This window comes from Myxine glutinosa, chromosome 2 (assembly GCF_964187855.1).
Source record: "Myxine glutinosa chromosome 2, kmMyxGlut1.1, whole genome shotgun sequence".
NCBI lineage: Eukaryota > Metazoa > Chordata > Myxini > Myxiniformes > Myxinidae > Myxine > Myxine glutinosa.
In genome coordinates, this window is record NC_136262.1 from 104,501,493 (window position 1) to 104,529,179 (window position 27,687).

At 50.2% G+C, this 27,687-nt stretch overlaps 2 protein-coding genes across 4 annotated transcripts in view; one reads left to right on the forward strand and one right to left on the reverse strand.

Annotated features, from left to right (window-relative positions):
* Nucleotides 1–1,563, reverse strand: part of DFFB (DNA fragmentation factor subunit beta) — a 31,267-nt gene extending 29,704 nt beyond the window's left edge. Inside the window, exon 1 of the mRNA XM_068107583.2 lies at nt 1,395–1,563. Within this exon, the coding sequence (XP_067963684.2) occupies nt 1,395–1,496 (102 nt within the window). The 5' untranslated portion in view covers nt 1,497–1,563. The remainder of the gene's footprint in view (nt 1–1,394) is intronic.
* A 362-nt stretch (nt 1,564–1,925) lies between these two features.
* Nucleotides 1,926–27,687, forward strand: part of MTHFS (methenyltetrahydrofolate synthetase) — a 74,160-nt gene continuing 48,398 nt past the window's right edge. For all 3 annotated transcript variants that reach the window (XM_068107580.2, XM_068107582.2, XM_068107581.2), the window contains exon 1: nt 1,926–1,986. In XM_068107580.2, coding sequence (XP_067963681.1) covers nt 1,957–1,986 — 30 coding nt within the window. In that variant the 5' untranslated portion in view covers nt 1,926–1,956. The remainder of the gene's footprint in view (nt 1,987–27,687) is intronic.

Below are 27,687 nucleotides of genomic sequence, written 5' to 3' on the forward strand. Positions count from 1 at the left end.
ACCCACGTCCTCACCATGGTGGACCGCACCACCCGGTGGCCGGAGGCCGTGCCCTTGGCGTCGACGACAGCGGCGGACGTCGCGCAGGCTTTCATCGCCACCTGGGTCGCCCGGTTCGGCGCCCCCTCAGACATCTCGTCCGACCGCGGCCCCCAGTTCACCTCGGAGCTCTGGGGGGCGGTCGCGCAGGGGCTCGGGGTCCGGCTGCACCGAACCACGGTCTACCACCCCCAGGCTAACGGCCTGTGTGAGCGATTTCACCGAGCGATCATTGAAGGCCACGCTCTGGGCCACCCTTCGCGACGGTGGCTGGGTCGACAGGCTCCCCTGGGTCCTGCTGGGCCTCCGGACGGCGCCCAAGGAGGACCTGCGCGCATCCGCGGCGGAATTGGTCTTCGGGCAATTGCTGCGGGTGCCGGGCGAGTTCCTCCCCGACTCCACGGCACCATGGTCCGCGGCACAGCAGCGCTCCTCTCTGCAAGAGACCGCCCAGAGGTTCGCCCCGGTGCCAACGGCATGCCACGGGCACCCACCGACGCACGTCGCCCCGGAGCGTCGCACGGCGGAGTACGTCTTCGTCCGCCACGATGCCCACCGGACACCACTGCGGCCCCCGTACGACGGGCCTTTCCGCGTGCTGGAGACCGGGGCGAAGCACTTCACCCTGGACATCGGCGGTACTCCTGACCGCGTTTCTGTCGACCGCCTCAAGCCGGCCCACCTCGACGTGGACCATCCACCGCCAGTGGCCCGACCCCCGCGTCGGGGCCGCCCCCCTGCGGGCGGACCCCCGGCACCGCCCAGACCAGCTGCCATGCCGCCCCCCGGTCCTGCACCCATCCCAGGGGCATCCCACCTGGCATCCCTGCACCCCGGACGCCGCCGATCGCCAGGGGGCGCTTCGGCCGGGTCATCCGTTTGCCCCGCAAACTGGCCCTCCAGGTGCGCGGGAATTCTGGGGGGGGGGGGGGGCGTGTGGCGGACACGAAAGCCCACTGGCGTGGTGACATCATTCCGCGCACCAAGTGGGCGGCGGCCACGCCCCAGGGGTAGGCGTGGCCTGAGGATATACACGGGGCGCGCAGCACGGACCCGGAGCGCGCTAGTGTTACAGTGAGCTCCTCAAATAAAGACGCTTATAACTATAAGTTACCGCTTGTCCGCTTCCTCCTTGCTCGCAAGCAGCGCGCGTAACGCCGCGCTTTAGCAGTTTCTTTAAATATTTCCAAAAATCGACATTCAGTTTCAGGCAAAACCAAAACCAGCTCGAGTGGCTTATATAGATTGTGGTGAAAGGAGGGAGCTCGAGGAAATTACAAAAAATAGAGAATGTAACCCGCTGTGCCTAACAGTAAAGAAAGGGTTAATAAGGAAGAGAAAAAGACAACACTTACGTTTAATTTCAACGCTGCCTTTAATCGAACCTCATGTAAATTACGAGCCACAATTCCCACTCGCCTATTTCCATCAGTGCTACGAATTCTAAAGGGAAGCATTTTATCAGGTTAAATTCGAGCTATTCGTACGAATTGTCAATGTCATCGACTTCCGAGTTCCGAAACAAGGTGTCACTGTTTCCTTTCTTTTTCCTGGTTTGTTTGTTTGTTCATGAATCGAGGGTGTAAATGCTTAATCATCCATTCTTTCAATATCACAATGATTTATAAATAAAGAATTCTAAAATGTAGTAAATTAATTGGTAGACTTTTAAAATAAATTCCATAATTTCGGTCGTCTACCATACACCGCCCAGAATATATTATACACCGCCTAAAGCGTATTATACACCGCCTACTTTTTTGAATAACTTGATTATTATTCCAAATCAATTATTAATATTCCAAATAGCTTTATTCGTTTAATATATTATCGTGCCATAATAGCGACATTTTTCAATTGTAATTGAAAAAAACAACAGCAACAACAGGATTATTAAGATTTTCATGATTGCATGGAATGGCCACCAAGGCTGGGTTTCGGGCCCAGGTGAGCCGGGACAGTAATTTAATAATCAAAGCCGATTACACAGTAATCTGTCGTGACGTTATATCACGTTACATGTATGATATATATGTACGTTCTACATAAATAAGCATTCAATCCGATAGTGATGGTAAATGATAAATGTTATTGAATCTGATATATCATCGATTGAGCCATGACGTCTCGATCTTGACTCGCAAGTGCCATCGTGCGTTCGAGTACAGAAAAACAATCCCTTTATTACTTGCAAAAGCGAAGATTTTTCAAGTATATTGATCGGTTGCGTTTGTGGTTCTGTCTGTTTGTCTGTTTGTTACTTGCAAAATCGAAGATTTTTCAAGAATATTGGTCGTTTCCGTTTGTGGTTCTGTCTGTCTGTCTAGTGTCTGTCTGTTTGTCTGTTTGTCACCGGCCTACAGATCACAATTCTAAACCGATCGTCACGAAACTTCACCACGTTGTATAAGTCGTCCCAATCGAGAAGCCTATTGATTTTGAGGTCAAAGGTCACCTGGAGGTCAAATTTCTAAAATCGCCATTTTAAATCCGATTGACTTGAAAATTGAACAGCATTTGTATACCGAGTCACTAAATTGGGAAACATGCTAGTTTTGAGGTCAAAAGGTCAAAGGTCAACTCAAGGTCAAACTTCCAAAATCATCACTTTTCATCTGAAAAAACCATCAATTTTCATCCGATTGACTTGAAAATAAAACAGCATTTGCATATTGCCTCACTGAATTAGGAAACCAACTATTTTTGAGGTCAAACGGTCAAAGGTCAACTCTATGTCAAACTTCCAAAATCATTAATTTTCATCTGAAAGCCCATCAATTCTCATCCGATTGACTTGAAAATAGAACAGCATTTGTGTATTGCCTCACTGAATTGGGAAACCAACTTTTTGAGGTCAAAAGGTCAAAGGTCAACTCAAGGTCAAACTTCTAAAATCATCATTTTTCATCTGAAAAATCGTCACTTTTCATCCTGTTGACCCGAGCTTTGATCAAGATCGTAAATTTTAATCTTCATAAAATGGACAATTTGCTGTATCAATGGAAACTTTTTGGGGGGGGGGGGGCGTATTTTGCAAGTATCATGCTCCACATGACGTCTTCTTGTTTATTTATTATCAAGGTGCAGTCGTTGGTAATTCCAACACAGAACTAGAGATCTGCGTTGGTGGCTGTGCTAAAGAAGAAGAAGAAGAAAAAAAAAACGTTGATCTATCCACCGTGAAAATCATACAATTGATGGGTATTTTGCATTTTACGGTCCGAAACTAAATTCAAAAGTTTCAGTCACTTTACGGTCCGAAACAAAAATAGAAACAAAAATGAAAATGGAGATCGACGTGATTTGTTTCTTCAGGAGGAAGACACATGTTGGGAGAATGGGTCCCCATCAATAGGTGTTTGGTGGCATACAGCGCGGTACCAGGAGTGCTTCCTTGCGCCTTAGCAGACAGAACCCGAGAGACATTGCAGCCTCTGATTGAGCAGCACATCCAAAATGGAACAAGAGTGATATCTGATGGGTGGGCACTGGGCAGCCTACCAACAGTTGCAGACTTTCGGTGGTGGTGGAGTCTACAATCATGATGTGGTCATCCACAGTGCCAATTTTGTAGACCCTGCAGACCCAGAAATCCACACTCAGAGCATCGAGTCCCTCTGGAAACGGTCCAAGAAGAAGCTGCGCAATGCTCGTGGCACAAGCCAGAACCTCTTCCCTTCATACATCAGCGAAGTGATGTGGCGTGAAAATTATGCCAAGTCAGTGGACAAGGATGTCTTCAGCAGCTTCATCCACTTGATCTCTGAGAACTATCAAGTTTAGTACCGAAAATATATTGATTGTAATATTTTGATTATATATATCAAAAATAATATATTATTAAAATATATTATAAAATATTTCCATTTTTGTTTCTCTTTTTGTTTCGGACCGTAAAGTGACTGAAACTTTTGAATTTAGTTTCGGACCGTAAAATGCGAAATACCCCAATTGATAACGTTTCGGGACTTGCCCTTAATCTCATGGCTCGCTCCGAGGAAAGGCAGGGGGGGGGGGGGAGGGGAGGGAGAGGGGGGAAGGAGGAGGGAAGGGGGGAGGGGGGAAGGGGAGGTGAGGGGGGAGGCAGGACAGGAAGGAAAGTGGCTCACGTTTCTGAGTGAATGTGGCTCACGTTTCTGAGTGAATGTGGCTCACGTTTCTGAGTTAAGTGTGATGCCGATCAGGAAGAAGAAGAAACCATACTACCAAATTCATACACTTCTGGAATTGTTTGATTTATTTGTATTCAAATGTCTGGTGATTGTTTTGTATTTATTAATGCGAATCTGTACTTGTATATAACTGTCATTCATTTTAAAAGGCCTCGGCACTATCGAGGGATTATTATTATAATTTTATTTTTTAACTCCAAAAAAACGAACTTTTTATTTTCAATGTTTTTTTTTTTCATAAAACACTCCCAGGCACTCACTGATGAACCTCTGAAAGTTTGATGAAGATCCGTTCAGCCATCTCTGAATAAAATGCGGACACACACACAGACAACTCGCGTTTATATATATATATATATAAATTGGGATTTAAATTTAATTCAAAAATTGATCCAGACGTCTATTCTCTTTCAAACATTCAAACCGACAGGTAGTTATTTATCACAGCATCTGTAGAATTTTCACCCCTTGACTCAACTCCGTTTTGCTGTTATTTGGTGGGGGCAAAAAAGACAACTGAGCTTTATATATACTAGGGCATGCCCGTACTATATATAAGCTAGGACGTGCCCGTACGTGGGTGCCCGTTCCTTGCCAAAAAAAAAAAAAAAAAAAATTTTGTGTAGGGGTGTGTGTGTGTAAACATCCTAGGGCGTGCCCGTACGTGGGTGCAAAAAAACATGCGTGCAAACAACAACAACAAAAAAAAACTTTGAAACCACGTGGCAGTAACGACCACAGAACCCCCCCCCCCCCTCTATTTACATGAATGGTTTGGTCCATTCGCAACGACCACAGAACCCCCCCCCCCTCTATTTACATGCAATGGTTTGGTCCATTCGCAACGCCAAAGCGAACGGCGAACGGCTAAATCGCCATAGCTCGGTAAGTACTTGTCCGATTAATTTCAAACCTTGAAAAGGCACATCCTCGGGTCCCCAGCAATATACCTGGCAAGTTTCAAGTATATCGGACCGGTAGTTGTCGAGAAACAGCGGTCACAGACAAACATACACACATACACACATACACACATACAAACACACATACACACATACACACAGAGATTAATGGAATTATAGATAGATATTGTTGCGAATATGGCATTTGGCCTCCATATCCGCTTGTAAATATTCCCCTATTTCCCCAATACTCCCCAACTATCCCCAATCCCCCATTCCCTAGTCCCATTGCCTGTAAATAACACTCTGTAGAACCGACCTTCCCCTTTTTCCCCCATTAAATGTCGTGCCCAGGTCCACCGCATCTCACGTAGACAACTTTCGGACATCTTGCTAGTTATTCTTAGTCTATGTCAGTTAAGGACTCGTTTCCATTAATTCTGACTCTTCGTTGCACCAGAATGTGATTGTATGGCACCAGTAGTGAGTTTAGGACCTCCCCTTACCTCCTCCCATCTTCCCCACAACAACTACAACAAGAACTACAACAACAGAGGGGCGCGGCGCGGCGTGCGGGGAGTGTGCGTCCTCACTCCGGCTCGGTTAGCCGCCATTACCCATGCGCTCCGACGGGGTTACCACGAAGGGGCTCCCTGTCAGCCCCTCATCAAGGGCGGAGCCGGTAACCCCCCCGCACGCACCCAATGAGAAGCAACGGGCCGATTCCATCTGGGGCGGAGCTAACGAGCCGAGGGCGTGTCACTCCCCGCCGGATATACGCGGCGACTTACCGGACGTGACGTGAGATGCGCCCCCGACTGAAGAAGACAAGTCACGACCTCCAAGCGCTGAGCGAGCTCCACGCATCGACCCGGTATTGCAGTACCTCCGAGAACGGTGCACCCCCTCCGAGAACGGTGCACCTTGAGCCATCGACTACCCGCTTTCCTTGCCATCAATCCCCGTGTGAGTCAGTTTTTGTCCTGTTTATCTGTCGTCTGTCGGGGCTATTATAAGACCGTGTCTAAGTGCCTGCCTTTCTATGCTGTCCCTCTTGTCGTTGTAATCTGACCTTCCGCCCTAATATAACCTCCTCCGGAGGTCTTGAGAACTGAACCCTTGGTGTCGTGTCATTTTAATCCAGCCGTTGTGTCTTTTCCATCATTGATTTAGCATAGCGCGACTTAGTCAACGTTCGAGCATAATCGGGTAACTTGTGCGGACACGGCGGCCATTCCGCTCGGCCCACCATAACATCAAAGTCGTGTCTGTAACAATTGGTGTCGAGGAGTGGAATTCGGACCTGGGACTAAATTTATTAGGCCCAAATTTTGGAACACCAATTGTACCACTAGGGTAACAATTGGTGTTGGGGAGGTAGAATTCGATCCGGAGCGCGTTTCCCGCGCTCGAAATTATAACGGCGAAATTTGAATTTGTTTTACGGAAATAAAAACCCGAATTTTGAAAGTCGCGCTATGGCGGATCAAGTCGGCTGGGGTCCGGTAGGGGAGAGTGAGGCAGGGTCGGTCCAGGACCAAATTGAGGGACGCGAGGAGAGCGAAGCAGCGAGGGTAGCAGACGCACAAAATAGCGTCGTTGCGCCCGACGTAGCGGGCGCGCAAAATGGCGCCTCGCACATGGCCACGGCCACGGCGACCGCGCCCGCGACCGTGGTAGCGCCGCCGATGGATTGGGGCCTATTTATGGAACAAATAAAGGCCTTTATGGTTAAGTCGGGTGAAGAAATGAAGGACGAGATGAGGGCTAATAGTCAGCAATTGGGAAACCAAATTGTGGGATTGAGGGCTGATAGTGAGCGATTAGAGGGCCAAATGGGGGTAATGGGAAACCAAATGGGGGTAATGAGGGACGAAGCGAGGGGTACCAGTGAGGGGTTAGAAAAGAAATTTGGGAAGTTAGACAATAATTTTGAGGAGTTAGACAAGAAATTTGGGAAGTTAGACAATAATTTTGAGGGGTTAGACAACGGGATAAAAGAGGTGAGAAATGGGTTAATGGGGGTAGAAAACAGAATGGCCGCTCAAGAGAATCAAATGGAAGGGATGCAAAAGGGGTTAGAGGGGTTAGAAAACAGGATGGAAGGCAAATTGAGGGACATGAGGGACCAAGCGGAAATGGAAGTTAAACAAATGGGGCAGCAGATAGAGGGGGTCAGAATGGGGGTAGAAACCAAACTGGATGCTCACAGGGAGGAAATGGAGCAGATGAGGGTGGCATCTGGGCAGGAGATGCAAGTGATGGGAGAGGAGATCAGAAGAGGTGTGAGTGAGGAGGTCGGAGGAGTGCGCGAGGAGGTGAGGCACTGAAAGGAGCGCATGGAGAAGGAGGTGAGAAAGGGGACTGTAAAATTGCAAGGGGGTATAGAGGAGTTGACGCTGGGAGTAGAACAGCTGACGGAGGGACAAAAAGAAGTAACGGAGCAGGTTCAAAGGAACACTGCGGTATTAGGAGGGTTGAAAGCGACACAGAAAGAACTAAAAGACGACTTGATAGCGACGAAGAGGGAATGTCAGATGGTACGTGAGGGACTGACAACGAGGTTGGACGAGGTGATAGAGGTAATGGAGACGAAGGACCGGCAGGTGAGGACGCACATGGAAACGGTCAAGGTAGCCTTGGAGGACGAGCTTGAGGAGACGTACCGGGGAATAAAAGAGGTGAAGCAGAAATTAGAAGAAGTGGAAGAAGGGGTGAGCGAAATTAAGAAGCGATGGAGAGGGGATAAGAAAGAGATAAAAGAGGAGATAAAAGAATTGGTCCAAAGTCTGTGTTTGGATCGTGATGATGTGCTCATTAACCGGATGAGGGATTCGCAGGTGATGGAGGAGAAGCGAAGAGGAAGAGGACCCGGTGTAAGTGGTGACCAATATGGTCGTGCGTATGATGCGCCAGGTGATTTAATAAGCTTGGGGGTCGAGATGGACCCGGGTGTTCGTGAGAGGCCGTTGGTGAAGTGTGCGACAGGTCTGGTGTGCGAAAGAGGAGGTGTGCGAGAAAGTCCGACTCTGGGGTGTGTGAGGAAAAAGTGTGTGCCAAGGAGTGAGGGTGCTGGCGAGAATGAGTCGGTCGTAGCGCGTGTGCGAGGGGGCACATGGAAGCGCGGTGTGGTAAGTGTTACAGAGGGTGTGACGGGAGAGTGTGCGCAGGAGAGTGTGCGAGAAAGGTGTGTGACGGACAGGTGCATGGGGAGTAAGGGTGAGTGCGCTGTCAAGAATGGAGGTGAGAGTAGTGAGAGTGACAAGGAGAGTGAGTTGGTTGTGACAGGTGAGCGAGGATGTACACCTGGGATGGAAGGATGCACACCTGGAATGGTAGAGCGTGAGTGGGAATGCACGCTGGAGTTGGTGGTGAGGCACGTGGTTGGGTGTGCGAATGAGAGCACACCTGTGATTGTCACAGAGGAGGTGACTGAGGAGGGGGCGCGAAGAGGTGTGTTGGTGAGGTGTGCGACCAACGAATGTGTGCCAAAGTGTTCGGTGGCCAGGTGTGTGACCAAGGCTGTGAGTGGAATGGGTGTACCTGGGTGTGTAAGGAAAGGTACGAGGAGCATGGAGACGGCTGGATGTGTGAGCAAGGAACGGGCTGCGGGGTGTAAGCATGCAGGTGAGGCATCGAAGGTAACCGGGTTAGAGGTTAGAGCGACTTTTAGCCGAATCGGGCCCTCGGTGCGTGCCGGGCCTCGCTTGGAACGGCCGCGTCCGTGCTCCACTAGGCGGAGCGGGCGGCTGGATAGGAAGGGTCGTCATGGCGACCACTTTTTGGTGAGGCATTCCGGCAGGCCGAGATCGAGCCATGGGATGGCTCCGTGCCGAGATGGTGCGTGGGATCTCGGCCCGGGTAAGCCCCCGTCCCTGCACCGAGTGCCGGACGCGTCCAGCCGCTGGCACCAAACAACCCGCATTCATGGCTTGGCTTTACGAAGCCGGGCTTTGGATAGGAATTGGCGCACCGAGAGGCAGTAGTGAGTAGACTGTGTGATGAGGATAGTGTTTTGGACCCAAAATTAGAGAAAAACAAAATTTGATGATTGGCAAGGGATTGGCAGTAGTGATTGGCAGATGATGGGTAGTGATTGGCAAATTTTTAATTTGTTGAAATTTGATGAGCAAAATTGGTAGTGAGCGATGGGCCCGGTGGGTAAGGCTGGCATCCTTGCCACCCTTCCCATATGGTGGGGGGGCAAAGGAGCAATAGTTTATGGGGTGTATGGCAGTGAAAACTAGCCCGGGTGGGTTAGGTTATATTGATAGGGCCCTAGAAGATGACATTAGGTGACGTTAAGGTTTAGTTAGTGACTGATACCTGTAGTGGGGACGCAGGTAGTTTAGTGTGGATGATAATGACGTGGGAGCGCAATAGTTTAAAGGGACGACTGGGAAGCGCAAGTTTCAGAAGGGAGTAGTTAGCTGAGATGATGCCATGTGTGTGAGAATTGAACAGGTGTGATTGCACAGGTGTGCAACTGGACAGGTGTGTGGAGCAGTGTATGAGTAATGAGTGTTGTGGATCAGCGCGAATGCGCTTGGGGAGAGAAGGGTGCAGGCGGCACCAAGAGTGAGAGCACAGGTGTGCAAGTACAGGTGTGTGGAGAGAGTTGGAGTAAGTGGTATGGAGTGGTGTGCATGGTGCGAAGGTGTGAATGGGGGAAGAGTGGACCCCCATCACGGATACCCGGAGTGGGTAGTGTAAGTGTTAGGTAGAGGGTACAGGTAAATTGTGGCTGGATATTGGCATCTGTGGTGCGGGTGACAGAATGGTATTGTGGATGGGTGCATTAGTGTTGTGGAAATGGCTGGGCGTGTAGCCTGTTAGTGTGTGTAGTTGGTTGGACACTCCACCACTGTGAGGATGTCGGCCAGGTGAGGCCGCAGGTGGGCTCTGGGAGCTGGTAGTTGTGAGTGGGTGCCTGAGGATCCCGGGTGTGGATCGGGCAGCCCAGTGCCAGAGAGGGCACCGAGTGGGGAGAGCGCCAGAGGGCCTTCCCCAGGTAGTTAGGTTAGGGTAAGGAGCAGGTAAGCTCGGAGGCAACTGCAGTGGTGGAGGTGTGCAGGTGGGTAGACCCGCTGGGAGAGGTACACGCCACAGCCCAGAAATTGTGCGAGGGCACCGGGAGATGAATCGGGGGAGTGAGACCCCAAATTGAAAAGCACCACAGTTTGGCCAATGGGAATTGGTTTTTAGAACCCATAGTGTAAGAGGGCCAATGGTTGGCCGGAGAAAGACCCCGGGTAGTGTAAAGTTGTTAAAGTCATTTAGGAAATAGTTAGGATTGATGAACCTGTCGCACCATACGCAGCCACTTACCTGTGGTGATGATGATGACTCCACACCTGTGTTTTCTTTGTTCTGTGTGCAGAAATGAGAATTGCTGTGAGGATTTGTGAGACGCATCACGACGTGGATGAGACATTGGGGTGATTCCATCTCTCCCTCCCTAGGAGGGACTGATGATGAATTGGTAATGGCAAATTTTGATGTGCAGTTGGAGATGGCAAATTTTGATGAGAGTTGAAAATGGCAAATTTGATTGGTTAGGAGGGAGAGAAGACGAAATTGGTATATGGGAGGAATGGGGAAGACAGTAGGGATGTTTGTTGATTTGTAAAGTAGATGTTTATGGGTAGTGTTATGTTTTGTGGATACAGTAAGGGGTAAGGGAGGGGCCATGTAGGTTACCTGGTGGGGGGGGGGGGGCGTACGGTAGGAACGTACCTGTCTCACCTGGTTCCCATGTGCCCCCAGTGTGCATCATCTTACATTGCGTGCACTTTTGCGCCCTTACCACCTTACTCACTTGTCTTCTTCTTTTGTCTCCCACCTCCGAGGATCTGGCTTTGGGGTAGAGAGAGAGGAGAGAGAGGTGCTGGCTACGCAGTTGTGGGCCTGCACTTTCGCTGCTTGCTGCCTGGATCGATACACCATATGGACCGCAATGTTGGTGGCCACCCACAATGGACCGCAGTTCTTTTGCGGCCAAGCACCACCCGTGGATGGACCTATGGGTCAACGTGGCACCTATGCCATACAAGGTGAACCACTTATAGTTGGCCCCCTGACGGCCACAATAAAGAAATGGACGCGGTTGGCGCCTTTCTTTATTTTTGAAAGAAGCCAGAAGGCCAAGTGCACCACACGAAGAGCAAGAGACACCTGCAGGGTTAGGGGTTGTTGAAGTTATTTTTATTTTAATGAACAATGGTGACTGCACCGGATGGTGCTGACTGTGTGATGGGGTGGTGCTTTTGGTGCTGGGAAGGGGTGCTCTGCACATTATTAAAGGCCGTAAGGCCACAGAGCACTCGTGGGTTGGTGTATCGATGCTGGCATGCGTGCTCTCTCTATGCATAACATCTGCATGTGTTCCTCCAAAAACAGGTCCTGGATCGTAGTGTAAATAGCAGCGTAGTCGTGTAAATAATGCTCCCTACCGGCTGTATGTTTAGTTTGCGAATTCTTTCCGGATTCGGTTATCCTGTGGGTGTGTTTCTGTGAGGAGAAGGGTGCAACGTCGCAGGGGGACATATTTACTCATTTGTGAATATCTGTAAAACTGTCGCACTCAGGGTAGAGTTAATAGTAGAGGGAACTACATCTGCGTGCCACACTAAAGTAGGTAAAAATTTATCGGGTCGGGACGCCCCGAGGGTAGAGAAGGGTGCAATGTTGCGAATATGGCATTTGGCCTCCATATCCGCTTGTAAATATTCCCCTATTTCCCCAATACTCCCCAACTATCCCCAATCCCCCATTCCCTAGTCCCATTGCCTGTAAATAACACTCTGTAGAACCGACCTTCCCCTTTTTCCCCCATTAAATGTCGTGCCCAGGTCCACCGCATCTCACGTAGACAACTTTCGGACATCTTGCTAGTTATTCTTAGTCTATGTCAGTTAAGGACTCGTTTCCATTAATTCTGACTCTTCGTTGCACCAGAATGTGATTGTATGGCACCAGTAGTGAGTTTAGGACCTCCCCTTACCTCCTCCCATCTTCCCCACAACAACTACAACAACAACTACAACAACAACTACAACAACAGAGGGGCGCGGCGCGGCGTGCGGGGAGTGTGCGTCCTCACTCCGGCTCGGTTAGCCGCCATTACCCATGCGCTCCGACGGGGTTACCACGAAGGGGCTCCCTGTCAGCCCCTCGTCAAGGGCGGAGCCGGTAACCCCCCCGCACGCACCCAATGAGAAGCAACGGGCCGATTCCATCTGGGGCGGAGCTAACGAGCCGAGGGCGTGTCACTCCCCGCCGGATATACGCGGCGACTTACCGGACGTGACGTGAGATGCGCCCCCGACTGAAGAAGACAAGTCACGACCTCCAAGCGCTGAGCGAGCTCCACGCATCGACCCGGTATTGCAGTACCTCCGAGAACGGTGCACCCCCTCCGAGAACGGTGCACCTTGAGCCATCGACTACCCGCTTTCCTTGCCATCAATCCCCGTGTGAGTCAGTTTTTGTCCTGTTTATCTGTCGTCTGTCGGGGCTATTATAAGACCGTGTCTAAGTGCCTGCCTTTCTATGCTGTCCCTCTTGTCGTTGTAATCTGACCTTCCGCCCTAATATAACCTCCTCCGGAGGTCTTGAGAACTGAACCCTTGGTGTCGTGTCATTTTAATCCAGCCGTTGTGTCTTTTCCATCATTGATTTAGCATAGCGCGACTTAGTCAACGTTCGAGCATAATCGGGTAACTTGTGCGGACACGGCGGCCATTCCGCTCGGCCCACCATAACATCAAAGTCGTGTCTGTAACAATATATATATATATATATATATATATATATATATATATATATATATATATATATAATATATATATATATATATATATATATATATATATATATATATATATATATTGTTGTAGATTTGAGAATCCTGTGTTTTTTTTTGTAAATATCACCCTCTAAGTAGTGTAATGATTCCTTGTAAATACCTCCGTTAAGTGTAAAGGTCAAAGGTCGTCCTCTTAGTTAGTCCATATACATGCACGTAGGCCACCATATACCCTTCTAAATAGTTATTTCCTTATTATGTGTATTAGTTTAAGGCTGTGTTTCCCATTAGTTGACTCTGCATTGCACCGAATTGAAATAAGATAGATCCCCTTTCAATTCCCTCAAAGCCTCTATTGCCAACTGCATTGCCGCCATTACGCACGCGGCCAGCTCGGAGAAGAAAGGCGTGTCTCCACCTCATCATAGGAAGGAGGAGTGAGCCAGCCCCAATCAACCAACCAAGCACGAGGGGTTTGACTTGAGAGGGCGGAGAGAGAACAATCGGGCAGTTTCGCAAACGTTCCAGGGTGTGGCGCTATAAAACCCGTCACGCGGCTCCCCCCACAAGAGAGTTGAGAGTTGAGTTCAGTGGAGGAGGAGCAGCAGAGTGGAGTTCAGTTCAGTGGAGGAGTGAGCACTGAGAGAGTTGAGTGAACAAACCGCAGCTTTGAGTCCACCGCAACTGAACCAACCACAGCTTTGAGACCACCGTAGTCCGGCCCCCGTGTGACACGCAGCTTCGACCCGCTGCTACGCGGGAACCAGATTGCTGTGGGATCGGTGGCATCGGTGGCCGTCGAGGTCGAGCCCGACGTCCCGGGCGGGAGCAAAACTCCAGCTGAACCTTCCTCCCCTTCCAGCCATTCGTTCCTGTCATTCCTATCATCATTCCCCATGTAAGTCTGACTGTCGTCCGTCTTTTGTGTTGTCCTGGGGTTTAAGTAAGACTGCATAGGTAAGCTAGAATTGCTCTGTGTCCTTCTGATCCTTCCATCCTTCTGTAAATTATTTTCGTTTCTTTCCTTCTCTTTGGTTCCTTTGATTGTGTAAATATTAGTAATAAATTATATTTGTTCTTCCTTACCTTCTGGTTTCCTCACATCCGTTCGTCCTTGTCTTTTCCCAATTGAATACCTGTGGCACGATTTGGCCAACGTTCAAGAATCGGGTCTAGGACTTGCTAATGGTTCGTGCCGCGGCTGCTAATCTGCTCGGCAATTAACATCTTGTCCGCGGTCGCGAATGAGGTTGCTCACCTGCCTCTCCGGAGGGAGCTGGGCAACTTCAGGACTCACGTCGGTCAGTCGCACACAAGGGGATTAATCCCCCCTTCTTAAGGGGGAAAAAAGGCCGACGTTGAGATCTGCAACAATTGGTGTCAGGAGTGGGATTCGGACCTGAAGTGCGCTTAGCGCACTCGAAATTACGAGTGGCCCAAGATTTTATTTTATTTAACATCCTAAATTTAAAATCGTGCCATGGATAGTCAAGGCGGACGCTGGTGGGTGAGTTAGAAGAGGGGTTAGAATCAACCCAGGACCCCAGGGAGGAGGTGGGAGTAATGATGGAGGAGGAGAGCAGTGAGGATGTGGTTGCAGAGGTTTCAGGCGCACAAGATGGTGCCCTCGCGCACGGGGTTGCAGCGGCACCAAATGTCGCCGCGCCCGTGACCGTAGCAGCGCCGTCAATGGACTGGGGTCTATTCATGCTGCAAATGCGGGCCTTAATAGAAGAGAACAGGGGGCTGGGAGGCCAAATGGGAGCAATGTGAGGCCAAATGGGAGCAATGAGGGACGAAGCGAGGGGTACCAGCGCCCAAATTGGGAAGTTGGACAGTAAATTTGGGGGATTAGAAAATCAAATAGGGGAATTGAGGAATGATATGGGAAATCAAATCGGGGGGCTAGAAGCCAAATTTGAGGGGTTAGACAACAGGTTGGAAGGGCTAGAAGGTAAATTAGGGGGACAACTGGAGGACATGGGTAATCAAATGGGGGAAATGAAGGAGAGGTTAACGGGGTTGGAAAATAGAATGGCTGCCCAGGAGAACCAGATGGAAGGGTTGAAGAATGGGTTAGGGGGGTTAGAAAACACTATGGAAGGCAAATTGAGGGAAATAGGGGAGCAATCCGCCCGGGAAATTAAACAAATGGGAGATCAGATAGAGGAGGTGAAAATCGGGTTAGAAACCGAATTGGATGCCCAGAGGAATTATTTGGAACAGATGAGGGCAGCATCTACCAAAGAGATGGGAGAAATGGGGGAGGAGATCAGACGAGGTGTGGGCGAGGAGGTCTCGGGGGTACACGAGGAGGTAAAGCGAGGTGAGGAGCGTATGGAGAAAGAGGTGAGAAATAGTACGGCTAGGTTACAGGGGGGAATAGAGGATCTGACGAGGGGAGTAGAGCAGCTGACGGTGGGACAAAGGAATTAGTGGAGCAAGTGGAGAAGAACCCCGCGATAATCGGGGGGTTAAAGGCGACTCAGAAGGAGATAAAAAGAGAACTCGTAGCGACGAAGAGGGAATGTCAGATGGTACATGAGGGGTTGACAAAGAGGTTGGACGAGGTAACAGAAGCAATGGAGACGAAAGAACGGGGGGTGAGGACGCACATAGAAACGATCAAGGTGGCCTTAGAGGAAGAAATTGAGGTGGCGCACCGGGAAATGAAAGAGGTGAAGCAAAAATTAGAGGATGTGGAAGAGGGGGTGAGTGAAATTAAGAAGAGACGGAGGGAAACTAAGAGAGAGATAAAGGAGGAGGTGATGGAATATGTACAAGGTCTGTGCTCAAATCGTGATGATGTGCTTACTGACCAAATAAAGAGTTTGCAGGTGGCGGAGGAGGAGCGAAGACGAGGTGCCGAGGTGAGTGGCGATATACCCGGAAATGTATATGGTGTGAGGGGAGATTCAGTCGGCTTGGGTGTTGGTGTAGACCCGGGTGTTCGTGAGGGACCAATGGTGAGGTGTATGACTGGTCCGGAGTGTATGGATAAAGGAGGTGTGCAAGGAGGTCTGACTATGGGGAGTGAGAGGGGAATTGGTGAGCAAGGGTGTGCGGGTATGGAGTGGGTAGCGGGTTGCGGAAGGGCGACCCAGGCATCAACACCAAGAGGAGTAGTGTTTGGAGCGACGGGGGATGCACGGGAGCCCCCCGGGAATAGTGTACTGTGGGGGCCCGAACAGTTTGGTCCCGCGCTGATCCCGCAAGGAGTGACGCGCGGGGTCCGGCCTTCGGGTGCCCACAAGGTCCCACTCGCGCCGTATGACGGCAAGAGTGATCTGAGGGCGTACCTGGCGCAGTTTGAATACGTGTGTAGAGGCAACGGTTGGAATCCGGACGAAGGTGGAGTACACCTTGTGGGAGCACTGCGCGGTGCGGCGGCGGAGGTGCTGATAGCTTTACCACCGGGTGCTCTCACCCTGCCAGCTCTCCGCGCGGCCTTCATTAATCGTTTCGGCATCGAACAGCAAAGCGAGCTTGTTAAAGCTCAGCTTGCTCAGCGAAAACGCAAGCCCCAGGAGACCATCGGGGAACTTGCCCATGACATTCGCCGCGCAGTAGGGATCGCACACATGGACATGGCAGCGAGTTCCCAGGAAAGCCTGGCGCTGGATCACTTTATCCAGGCTCTTCCGGATCTGGAGCTCCGACAACAGCTCGCCATGTGGCGCCCGCAGATCATGAGTCAGGCGGCCGACGCTGCAGCCCGTTGGGAAGCAGCGAGGCCGCTGGCCCGGGGAGGCGAGCGCCACGCAGTGGCGGTGCGTCAGGTAAGGCCCGTGATGGGTGGCGGCCCCTCTAGGGGGCCCTGACCTGGAGAGCATGGTCCGGAGGCTGGTGGATCGGCGCCTGGCGGGACCTGGACCATGGCAGGCGGCCACAACGGTGGCACCCGGTAGTCCACGGCAAAGTACACCCATTCGGGAGGGGGGGGGGGGGGGAATTTGGAATACCGGAGGCAAGCACCTTACCAGGTGAGGTGCTATAATTGTGCTCGGCTGGGTCACCGTGCGTGGGAGTGTCGAGCTCCGCGTCGGGACGGTCCCCGCCAGCCGATGCCCTCAACTCCACCCCGTATCGATCGGCCTAGCCGACCACCCCCCCCCCCCCCCCCTGCGAGGGCCCGGGAAACTAGAACGTGTCGGGCATGCAGGGCGGTGTTCGGCAGTAGGGGATGGAGAGGAGCCCTCATTGACGTGACAGGTCATTCATTGTGGCCAAATCGGAACAGGTAGTTTAACAATTCGATGCAAAATTGCCGGCGTGGGGGTAGATGCCGTTGTGGATACGGGAGCCAGCACCACAATCATCAGCCCCGTGATCCTTCATTTGAGTGCAGACGGCTGGGATAAAATCCAGCGTCTGGAAAATCATAGTTTGCAGTTGGCTACCGGGGAAACGCCTCCGATCATAGGGCGTGGTTTTGTGACCCTCAAGTTGGGATCGGTAAAGAAGGAGATAGAGGTTTGGGTGGCAGAGGTGTGCGACCCATGCTGAATAGGGTTGGATTTGTTGACTGCTAGCGGTTGTAAAATCGACTTGAGCCGGGGGATCCTGCAAGTGGGAGTGGAAGAGCTACCATTGGAGGGGGTGAGCACGGCCGAGAGGGTGGAGCTGGAGGCTCCTGAGGCCGTGACCATCCCTCCGGGGGCCGAGGCCATAGTGCCGGCCCTATGGTCAGCTCGCCCGACATGGCGGGAGTCCTGCGGTCTGGTCGAACCGGTGGCAGCGCGATCCATACCTGGTTTAATCGTGGGCCGCACCCTTGTAAAAACGGACGGGCCGGTGATGGCCGTCCGAGTAATTAACATTAGCACGGAACCACGCACTACAGGGAGGGGCACGAAGGTAGCTGGCTGCACCCCAGTTAGAGAAGTCGCGTCAGTGAGGGGCGAGAACGTCCAGCCAAGCCGGCCCCAGGGGGAGCCTTCAATAAGTAATATGAATTGGCCCGATCCCATTTGTGAGATGGTAAATCGTAGTAGCGTAGAGTTGGGAGGTACCCAGAGGGAGGCCTTACACAAACTGATTGGATCCCATTTGGATCTCTTCTCCTTGTCCCCCGAGGATATTGGACGTACGGGCCTGATGAAACATCAGATCCACACCGGTGAGGCCCGGCTTATTCGTCAGCCCGCCCGACGGCTCCCTTGGAGCAAGAGGGCGGAAGCTGACGAGCAGGTTGAAAAGATGCTCGATGCAGGCGTCATCGAGCCCTCGGGAAGTCCCTGGATGTCACCTGTTGTGCTGGTTAAAAAGAAAGATGGGACCACGCGGTTCTGCATGGACTATCGCCAGCTAAACAACGTGACACTCAAGGACTCATATCCCCTGCCAAGAATTGATGACACCCTCGATGCCGTTGCGGGCTCAAATTGGTTTACAACTTTAGACCTCAAGAGTGGGTATTGGTAGGTGGAGATGGATAGGACAGGGAAGGAGCAAACGGCATTTTCCACAGGTAAGGGGCTGTATCAGTTCACTGTGATGCCGTTTGGTTTGTGTAACGCCCCCGCCACCTCATCATGATTAATGGAACATGTACTAGGCGGCATGCCGTGGCAATCATGCCTAGTATACCTGGATGACGTCCTAGTACATGCCAAGACCTTCCCCCAGGCTTTAGCTAATTTGGACCAGGTGTTCGGGTGCCTCAGACAGGCAGGGTTGAAGCTGAACCCGAGTAAGTGCACCTTGTTTGCAAGAGAGGTGGCCTATTTAGGTCACGTTATCGGTCGCGAGGGGGTAAAAACAGACCCAGGCAAAATTACAGTGGTAGAGGAGTGGCCCGCACCACGTACCATCAAGGAGGTGTGGGGATTTTTGGGACTCTGCTCCTACTACCGGCGCTTTGTGGCGAAATTTGCGGAGTTGGCCCGTCCCCTCCACCGGCTTACGGAGAAGGGGACGCGATTTAATTGGACAAGGGAGTGCCAAGAGGCCTTCCTAAAATTTAAGGGGTGTTTGACATCCGCACCCCTTCTAGCTTACCCCACTAGTGACGGGACATTTACCCTGGACACGGATGCAAGCCAGGAAGGATTGGGCGCAGTTTTGTCTCAGACACAGGAGGGCGTGGAGAGAGTGATTGGTTATTATAGTCGGGCCTTAAGTATGCCCGAGCGAAATTATTGCGTAACCCGCAAGGAACTATTGGCTCTGCTGGCTGCCATGAACCATTTCCACCCATACCTGTACGGGCGGAAATTTTCGGTTCGAACTGACCATTCCTCCTTGCAATGGCTCCTTCGGTTCAAGGAACCGGAGGGCCAAATTGCAAGGTGGTTGGAGAAGTTGCAGCAGTACGATTTCAGTGTGACCCATAGGGCCGGGAAGGCCCATGGTAATGCGGACGCACTCTCTCGGCGTCCTTGTCTGGGGGAAAACTGCAAATTTTGTGCGAGACACGAGGAGAGGGAGCAATTGGGCGATTCTGCCCCGATTCTCGTCGTCCGGGCAACCCGGGTGAGAGGGCCAATTTTGCCACTAACCGCGGATGAAGAATTTGGAACTTTGGCATGGAGCACGGCCCAGCAGGAGGATCCCATCCTGGGACCGGTGTTCAAATGGGTCAAATTGGGGCAAAGACCAAAGGGGGAAGAGGTCACCCCCCTTGGGGCGCAAACCAAGGCGTATTGGGCTCAGTGGCAGACCCTGGAATTGAAAGACAACATCTTGTATCGCAAGTGGATGGAGGTTCCCTCTGAGAGAACTTCGTGGCTGGTGATAGTCCCTGACAAATTTAAGAACGTCATATTACAACAGGTGCATGGTACCCGCTCCGGCGGCCATTTGGGCAGGACAAAGACAACATCTCGGGTCCGCCGGAGGTTCTATTGGGTTAATATGGGGCGCGACATACAGGACTGGTGTCGGAGATGCGACGCCTGTTCTGCCAAAAAGGGACCAGCACGGAGGATGAGGGCCCCCCTTCAATTACACCAGGTGGGGGCCCCCCTTGAGTGAGCGGGTGGCTATGGATATTCTAGGACCGCTGCCCCGCACCCACCAAGGTAATAAGTACATCCTCGTTGTAATGGACTATTTCACCAAGTGGCCGGAGGCCTACGCCCTCCCCAACCAAGAAGCCGGGGTTGTAGCGCAGGCCTTTGTGGAAGGATTTGTATATCGGCACGGGATTCCACAGGAGCTGCACACCGACCAGGGACGAAATTTTGAGAGCCGATTACTAAAAGATGTGTGCAGACTCCTGTCAATTCGGAAAACACGGACCACGCCCTTGCGGCCACAATCTGACGGGATCGTGGAAAGATTCAATCGAACATTGATACAACAACTGGCATTGTTCACCACCACCCGTCAGGATGACTGGGACAAACATCCCCCGTACTTGTTAATGGCCTACCGAACTAGCCAGCACGGGGCCACCGCATGCAGTCCAGCGTTGCTCATGCATGGACGGGAGTTGCGGGCTCCCGCCGACTTGCTATGCGGTCCCGTGCCAGACACCACAGATACACCGCCGAGGGAGGGTTACGCACGTCACCTGGAGGAAGGCATGGAGCGGGTCCATGCCTTCGCCCGCCGCCAGCTCCATCTGGCGGGGGCCAAGATGGAGCGCAGGTATGACCACCGGAGCCAGGGGAGTCAGTGCGCTCCGGGGATGAAGATTTGGTTCTTTAATCCCCGGAGGCGGAAGGGTAGGTGCCCAAAACTCACCTCCCCCTGGCAAGGCCTGGGAGTCGTCCTGTCGCAAGTCTGTGACGTGGTCGTTAAGATCAAAATGGGGCCACGGGCCCTCCCTCGGATCGTCCATGCCGACCGGATAAGACCTTATGCCGGCGAGCAGGCGCCCTCGTGGATCGCCTCGGCTCTAGATGCCGAGGCAGGACCCAGTACCTCTTGCGACGGGGGCTTGTAGTGTCAGAGGACTGGGGGGGGGGGGGGGTGATAGTGGAAGATGCTCGATGTGATGGGATGGCAACTTTGCCATCCCTCACATCATGACGGGGGCACATGAGCACTAGCTATGGGGTTTATGGCAGTGTAAGCTCGCCGAGGGAGGGTTAGGATAATGTATAGGGACCTAGAGATGACCATAGGTAACGGTAGAGGTAAGTAGCGACATTGGACAGGTAGTCGGGGACATAGAGAGGTTAGAATGGTTGTTAATGACGTGGGATGAGCCTACTTTAAAGGGAAGACCGGGAGCACCAAGTTAGAGGGAAACCAGGTAGATCGGATGATGCCGTGTGTTTGAGAATTGAAAGTGTATTCGGAAGTGTATTGTGAAAAGAGTGAGGTGATTGTGAGTTGTATTGAGCGTGGAAGTGTATGAAGCAGCGTATGAGGCATAAGTGTGATTGTGGATTGTATTGAGCGTGGAAGTGTATGGAGCAGTGCATGAGGAACAATTGTGGTTGTGCATTGTATTGAATGAATGAAGAAGCCTGGGAGGAAGGAGGGTGCAGGTGGCACCAGGTGTGATGGAACAGGTGTGTGGAATACATGGAGCATGGAATGGATGGTGTGGAGTGAGTATGGTGAAAACTGTGGAGTGGAGTGGATGGTGCGAAGGTGTGTATGGGGAGGATGGACCCCATCACGAATACCCGGGGAGGGTAGTTTAAGAGTTAGGTAGAGGGAGTAGGTAAATTGTGGTTGCATATTGGCATCTGTGGTGCGAGGTGGCAGAATGGTGTTTGGATGGGTGCATTAGTGATGTGGAAATGGCTGGGTGTGTGGCCTGTTAGTGTGTGTAGTTAAATGGGCACTCCGCCACTGTGAGGATGTCGGCCAGTTGAGGCCGCAGGTGGGCTCTGGGAGCCGTTAGAGTTGTGGATGGGGCCCGAGGATCCAGAGGACGGACTCGGGTAGCCCAGTGCCAGAGAGGGCACCGAGTGGGGAAAGCGCCAGAGGGCCTTCCCTAGTTAGATAGGTTAGGGTAAGGAGCAGGTAAGCTCGGAGGCAACTGCAGTGGTGGAGGTGTGCAGGTGGGTAGACCTGCTGGGAGAGCCACACGACCCAGTCTTGAAATTGTGCAAAGGCACAGGGAGTTGAATCGGGGGAGTGAGACCCCAAATTGATGAAGCACCACAGTTTGGTCAATGGGAATTTGGTTCTTAAAACCACACAGAGTAAGATGGCCAATGGATTGGCAGGGAAAGACCCCGGGTAGTGTAAAGTGTGTTAATGTCACTTAGAAGGTAGATCGGATGGAAATCTCCTCGCACCATCTACATCCACTCACCTGAGGTGACAAAACTCCACACCATGCCATGTTTTTATTATTTTTGTGCAAATGTTTTGGATTGTGAGACGCATCATGACGTGGGTGTGACATTGTGTTGATGTTCCATCTCTCCCTCCTTATGAGGATTGATGATGAATTGGTGATGGCAAATTGAGACTATGGGATTGTGACGAATTTGGTATTAGGGGAAATATAGGGAGGACGAGACGTAGTGACGGATTTGTAAATGTGTAGGTTTTTTTTTGTAAATATGGATAAGGGCAAGGGTAGAATAGGTGACGGGTGGGGTGACGTACGATAGGGACGAGCTTTTCTCCGCTCGGTCTCCAGGCGCACCTCACCTTGCATTGCCTTTATTGATGTGTACCCTTGCGCCCTTACCCCTCGCTAACCTGCCCTCTCTGTCTTCCTTCCCCGACCCATGGATCGTGCTCTCTGGGCACTGAGGGGAGCGTGTGGGAGTCCGCCATTGTGTGCCCGAACCCCCGCAATCAGCTGTCTGCATCGATGCACCACATGATGGACCACATGTCTGTGGCCGAGCACCACTCATGGACCCCATGAGTTGGGGCATGGCCCCTCTTCTGGAACCGGCCAGGTTGGCCAGAGGAAGATCTTGCTGGCGGACCTTGGCCACAGGGCACCGATGCCCCACAGGTGAACCACACTAGTCGGCCCCTGTGGGCCATAAATAAATAAAAACGGACACGTTAGGTGCATTTTATTGCAAATAGGCCGCCAGCAAAGGAAAAAGACAACAACTGGAAGAAAGTAATAATAGCCAGCAGAGGGAGCCGAAGAGCAAGAGATCACCTGCAGGGTTAGGGGTTGTTGAGTTTATTTTCATGCATTGAACACTGATGAACAATGATGACTGCACCGATTGGTGCTTGGGGGTGTATTGGTGCATTTTTGGGTGCTTTCATGGTGCGTCGATGCAGAGCAGACTGTCTCCCCCCCCCAGAAAGAACAATCACAGGTCCTGGGTTGCGTTTCATAAATACAATCAGCGTCACTTGTAAATAATGCTCCCCACCGTACATGTTTAGTTTGAGAACCATTCCGCAATTAGGTTAGCTGTGGGCGTGATTCTGTTAGGTAGGGTGCAATGCAGCAGAGGGACATACTTATTTGTGTTTTAAAACTGTCGCACTCAGGGTCAGGTTAATTGTAGAGGGAACTACACCTACGTGCCACACTAAGTTAAAGTTTTATAGGCCCGGGACGTGCCTAGAGGATGAGGGTGCAGTGTTGCGGATTTGAGAATCCTGTGTTTTTTTTTGTAAATATCACCCTCTAAGTAGTGTAATGATTCCTTGTAAATACCTCCGTTAAGTGTAAAGGTCAAAGGTCGTCCTCTTAGTTAGTCCATATACATGCACGTAGGCCACCATATACCCTTCTAAATAGTTATTTCCTTATTATGTGTATTAGTTTAAGGCTGTGTTTCCCATTAGTTGACTCTGCATTGCACCGAATTGAAATAAGATAGATCCCCTTTCAATTCCCTCAAAGCCTCTATTGCCAACTGCATTGCCGCCATTACGCACGCGGCCAGCTCGGAGAGGAAAGGCGTGTCTCCACCTCGTCATAGGAAGGAGGAGTGAGCCAGCCCCGATCAACCAACCAAGCACGAGGGGTTTGGCTTGAGAGGGCTGAGAGAGAACGATCGGGCAGTTTCGCGAACGTTCCAGGGTGTGGCACTATAAAACCCATCACGCGGCGCCCCTCACAAGAGAGTTGAGAGTTGAGTTCAGTGGAGGAGGAGCAGCAGAGTGGAGTTCAGTTCAGTGGAGGAGTGAGCACTGAGAGAGTTGAGTGAACAAACCGCAGCTTTGAGTCCACCGCAGCTGAACCAACCGCAGCTTTGAGACCACCGTAGTCCGGCCCCCCTGTGACACGCAGCTTCGACCCGCTGCTACGCGGGAACCAGATTGCTGTGGGATCGGTGGCATTGGTGGCCGTCGAGGTCGAGCCCGACGTCCCGGGTGGGAGCAAAACTCCAGCTGAACCTTCCTCCCCTTCCAGCCATTCGTTCCTGTCATTCCTATCATCATTCCCTGTGTAAGTCTGACTGTCGTCCATCTTTTGTGTTGTCCTGGGGTTTAAGTAAGACTGCATAGGTAAGCTAGAATTGCTCTGTGTCCTTCTGATCCTTCCATCCTTCTGTAAATTCTTTTTGTTTCTTTCCTTCTCCTTGGTTCCTTTGATTGTGATAAATATTAGTAATAAATTATATTTGTTCTTCCTTACCTTCTGGTTTCCTCACATCCGTTCGTCCTTGTCTTTTCCCAATTGAATACCTGTGGCACGATTTGGCCAACGTTCAAGAATCGGGTCTAGGACTTGCTAATGGTTTGTGCTGCGGCTGCTAATCCGCTCGGCAATTAACATCTTGTCCGCGGTCGCGAACGAGGTTGCTCACCTGCCTCTCTGGAGGGAGCTGGGCAACTTCAGGACTCACGTCGGTCAGTCGCACACAAGGGGATTAATCCCCCCTTCTTAAGGGGAAAAAAAGGCCGACGTTGAGATCCGCAACAATATATATATATATATATATATATATATATATATATATATATATATATATATACTGTATATATATATGTATATATATATATATATATATATATATATATATATAATACTTTATATATGTGTTGAGTTGTTAAGTTGCATACAGAGAAACGTTACACATGAACCTACACAGGAACCGCTAACGCCGCTGTAGCGGGGAAAAATGGCCTTAAAACGATCATTCATTCATTCATATTCATGCACCTACACAGGAACCTTGGCGTAGGGAAGAGCCTGTGCTCCAACCTCCCCAGAAACCATTAGACACACACACACACACACACACACACACACACACACACACACACGCAAAAAAAAACACACACACACACACACACACACACATTATATGGAATACCACCCTAATCCTGCAGCATTCAGAAGGAAGGATTGAAATACCAGGAGTAAAGATATGAAGCGGGATCTTCCAAGGAGACAGCTTTTTACCCCCTCCTGTTTTGCCTGGCCCTGGACCCAATAAGTAACTTTTGTAGTGAGCAAGGACACGGATACACCCTAACATCCAATTAAATAACATAAAAAGAAACAAGAAAGGAGACACATCTACTTTACATGGATGATTTAAAACTCTTTGCACTGAACGATGAAAAATTGGCAGAATTGAAATGAGTGAAACGGTTCTCCGACCACATCCAAATGGAAATATTACCTCGACGTACAAAGTATTTACTTCTGAAATTTGCAGCCGATTTCGTCAAGTAGAAGCCGAGAAACGCATTTTCAGTCTCCATGTTAAGTTGCTTACAGAGAAACGATCCCATATATAGGGAGGGGTGCTTTGTGCCTCCCTTGATTTGGCCTTGATGAGTGTGCCAGGTGCACATTTGTACAAGGTAGACCAAGAAAAACAGACAACATTAAAAAATCGACCTTAATACTACAATAGCAGAGCTAGACAATAAAGCAGCTTACATATACCTTGGAGTAGAAGAGGGCCACGACATTTGTCCTAAAAAAATGTGAAAAACAATTACCAAAGAAAACCTGTATAGAACGAGGCTGATCCTGAAAACATATCTCACCCCAAGAAACAAAATCTAAGCCATAGACCAACTAGCAGTACCAGTGGTCCAGTACAGCTGTGGAATAGTAAACTGGCACTAAGCGGATATCGAAAAACTGGATATCAAAAACACGGAAAATCCTCACTATCCACAAAATCTTCTACAAAAATCAGTGCATCCCAAGAATGTACCTGCCGAGGAAAGAAGGAGGTGATGGCCTGATGGAACTCAATCAAGTGCACAGAGAGACGACTGTAGGATTAGCAGAGTACGTGAAAAGCTCAACCAACTACACGTTGTGTACAAGCATGAACATAACAAACCAGAACTTAAAACGGCACTCGGTAGTGCGCATACCCTACACCAGGCTGAACAGTTTATGTTTTGTATCCCACTGATAGGCCGGATCTGGATTCGAACCTGAACCAAAATCGAATCTGCTTGTTCTTGTCACTTAACCAACTCGTCCACCATGTTTAGTCAGAACTCGTCCATAACTTTTTTAAATATCATGTTATATAATCGCTTTTCACCCGATCTCTCAATGGTGAAGAATCACTTAAAAGATTCCACTAGCCGGATCCACATCTGGATCCTCACCAAAGTTGAACCAATTCTTCCTTGTCACACACCCAACCTCTCCACCAAGTTTCGTCCAAATTCATCCACAACCTTTTGAGGTATCCTGCTATGTATAGTTTTTGGCCCAATCTCCCAATTGTAAAGAATCACTTAAAAAATTCTACTAGCCGGTTCAAAATCCGTATCTTCACCAAAATCTAATCATTTCGTCCTTGTCACATACATTACCTCTCTGCCAAATTTCATCCAAATCCATCCACAACTTTTTGAGATATCTTGTTCACAGACAGACAAACAGACAGACAGACAGGGGTGAAAACATAACCTCCATCCACCTTCTGTGGCGGAGGTAAAAAGTATGCCTAACTCACCCAGCAAATAATTTCCAAAAATAAGTGCAAATACTGAAATAGAAGATGCTGCACAGGAAAATGAAACAAATACAACAATTGCAAAAAAGACAAAAATATATCAAAAGAAATATCAAGAAATATACACCAACAACTGGGAGAATGACAAAAGAGCAGGCAAATACAAAAACAAATTGGACAGATTGTGGATAGACAAAGAAGGCTCATTGGAATGGCTAAAAAGAAGTCAGTTCAAGTGGGACAGAGAACGAATCATAATGAATGCCCAAGATCAAGGACACCATGCCATTGGATTTAAAAAGATGGCGGGACTGAGCCAGACGGACAAGTGTAGATTCTGCAAGACAGAAACAGAAAGTACTAGTCTCCTGCTCTCGGGATGCAAAAAACTATTATCAGAACAACTTTACACACAACGGCACAACAAAGTATGCAACGTGATTCATTGGCATACCTGCAAAAAATGTAAACATCACAGTACCAGAAAACTCATGGAAACACGAAACAAAGGGCAATCATTGAAAATGAGGACGTCATGCTCACGTACGACCTGATGATTCCATTGAGCATGAATATAGAAAACAACAAAGAATTGCGTCCAGACATTGCTCTCAGGAACAAAAGGAAAAGACAGCATTGATGATTGAGATATCAGTACCCAGCGATTTTGGCCTAAACAACGCAGAAATCAAGAAAATGACCAAATACCAGGACCTCAAAAATGAGGTCAAGAGATCTTGGAAGCTGAAGAGAATCAAAATTGTACCAGTGATAATTGGAGCAACAGGAATGATAAAGAACAACCTCACTGAGATTTTGAAAACCATCCTTGGGAATATTACCACAAATGCACAACTGGAGGCAATCTGGGGTTCGGTGATGATCCTGAAAAGAACCCTTGGAACAAAACTCTGAAAAAGTTGAACAGTTTGGTCCATGAACTGTGATCCCTTGCCGAAGAGGAGATGGATACCTTGGATCCTGGGAGG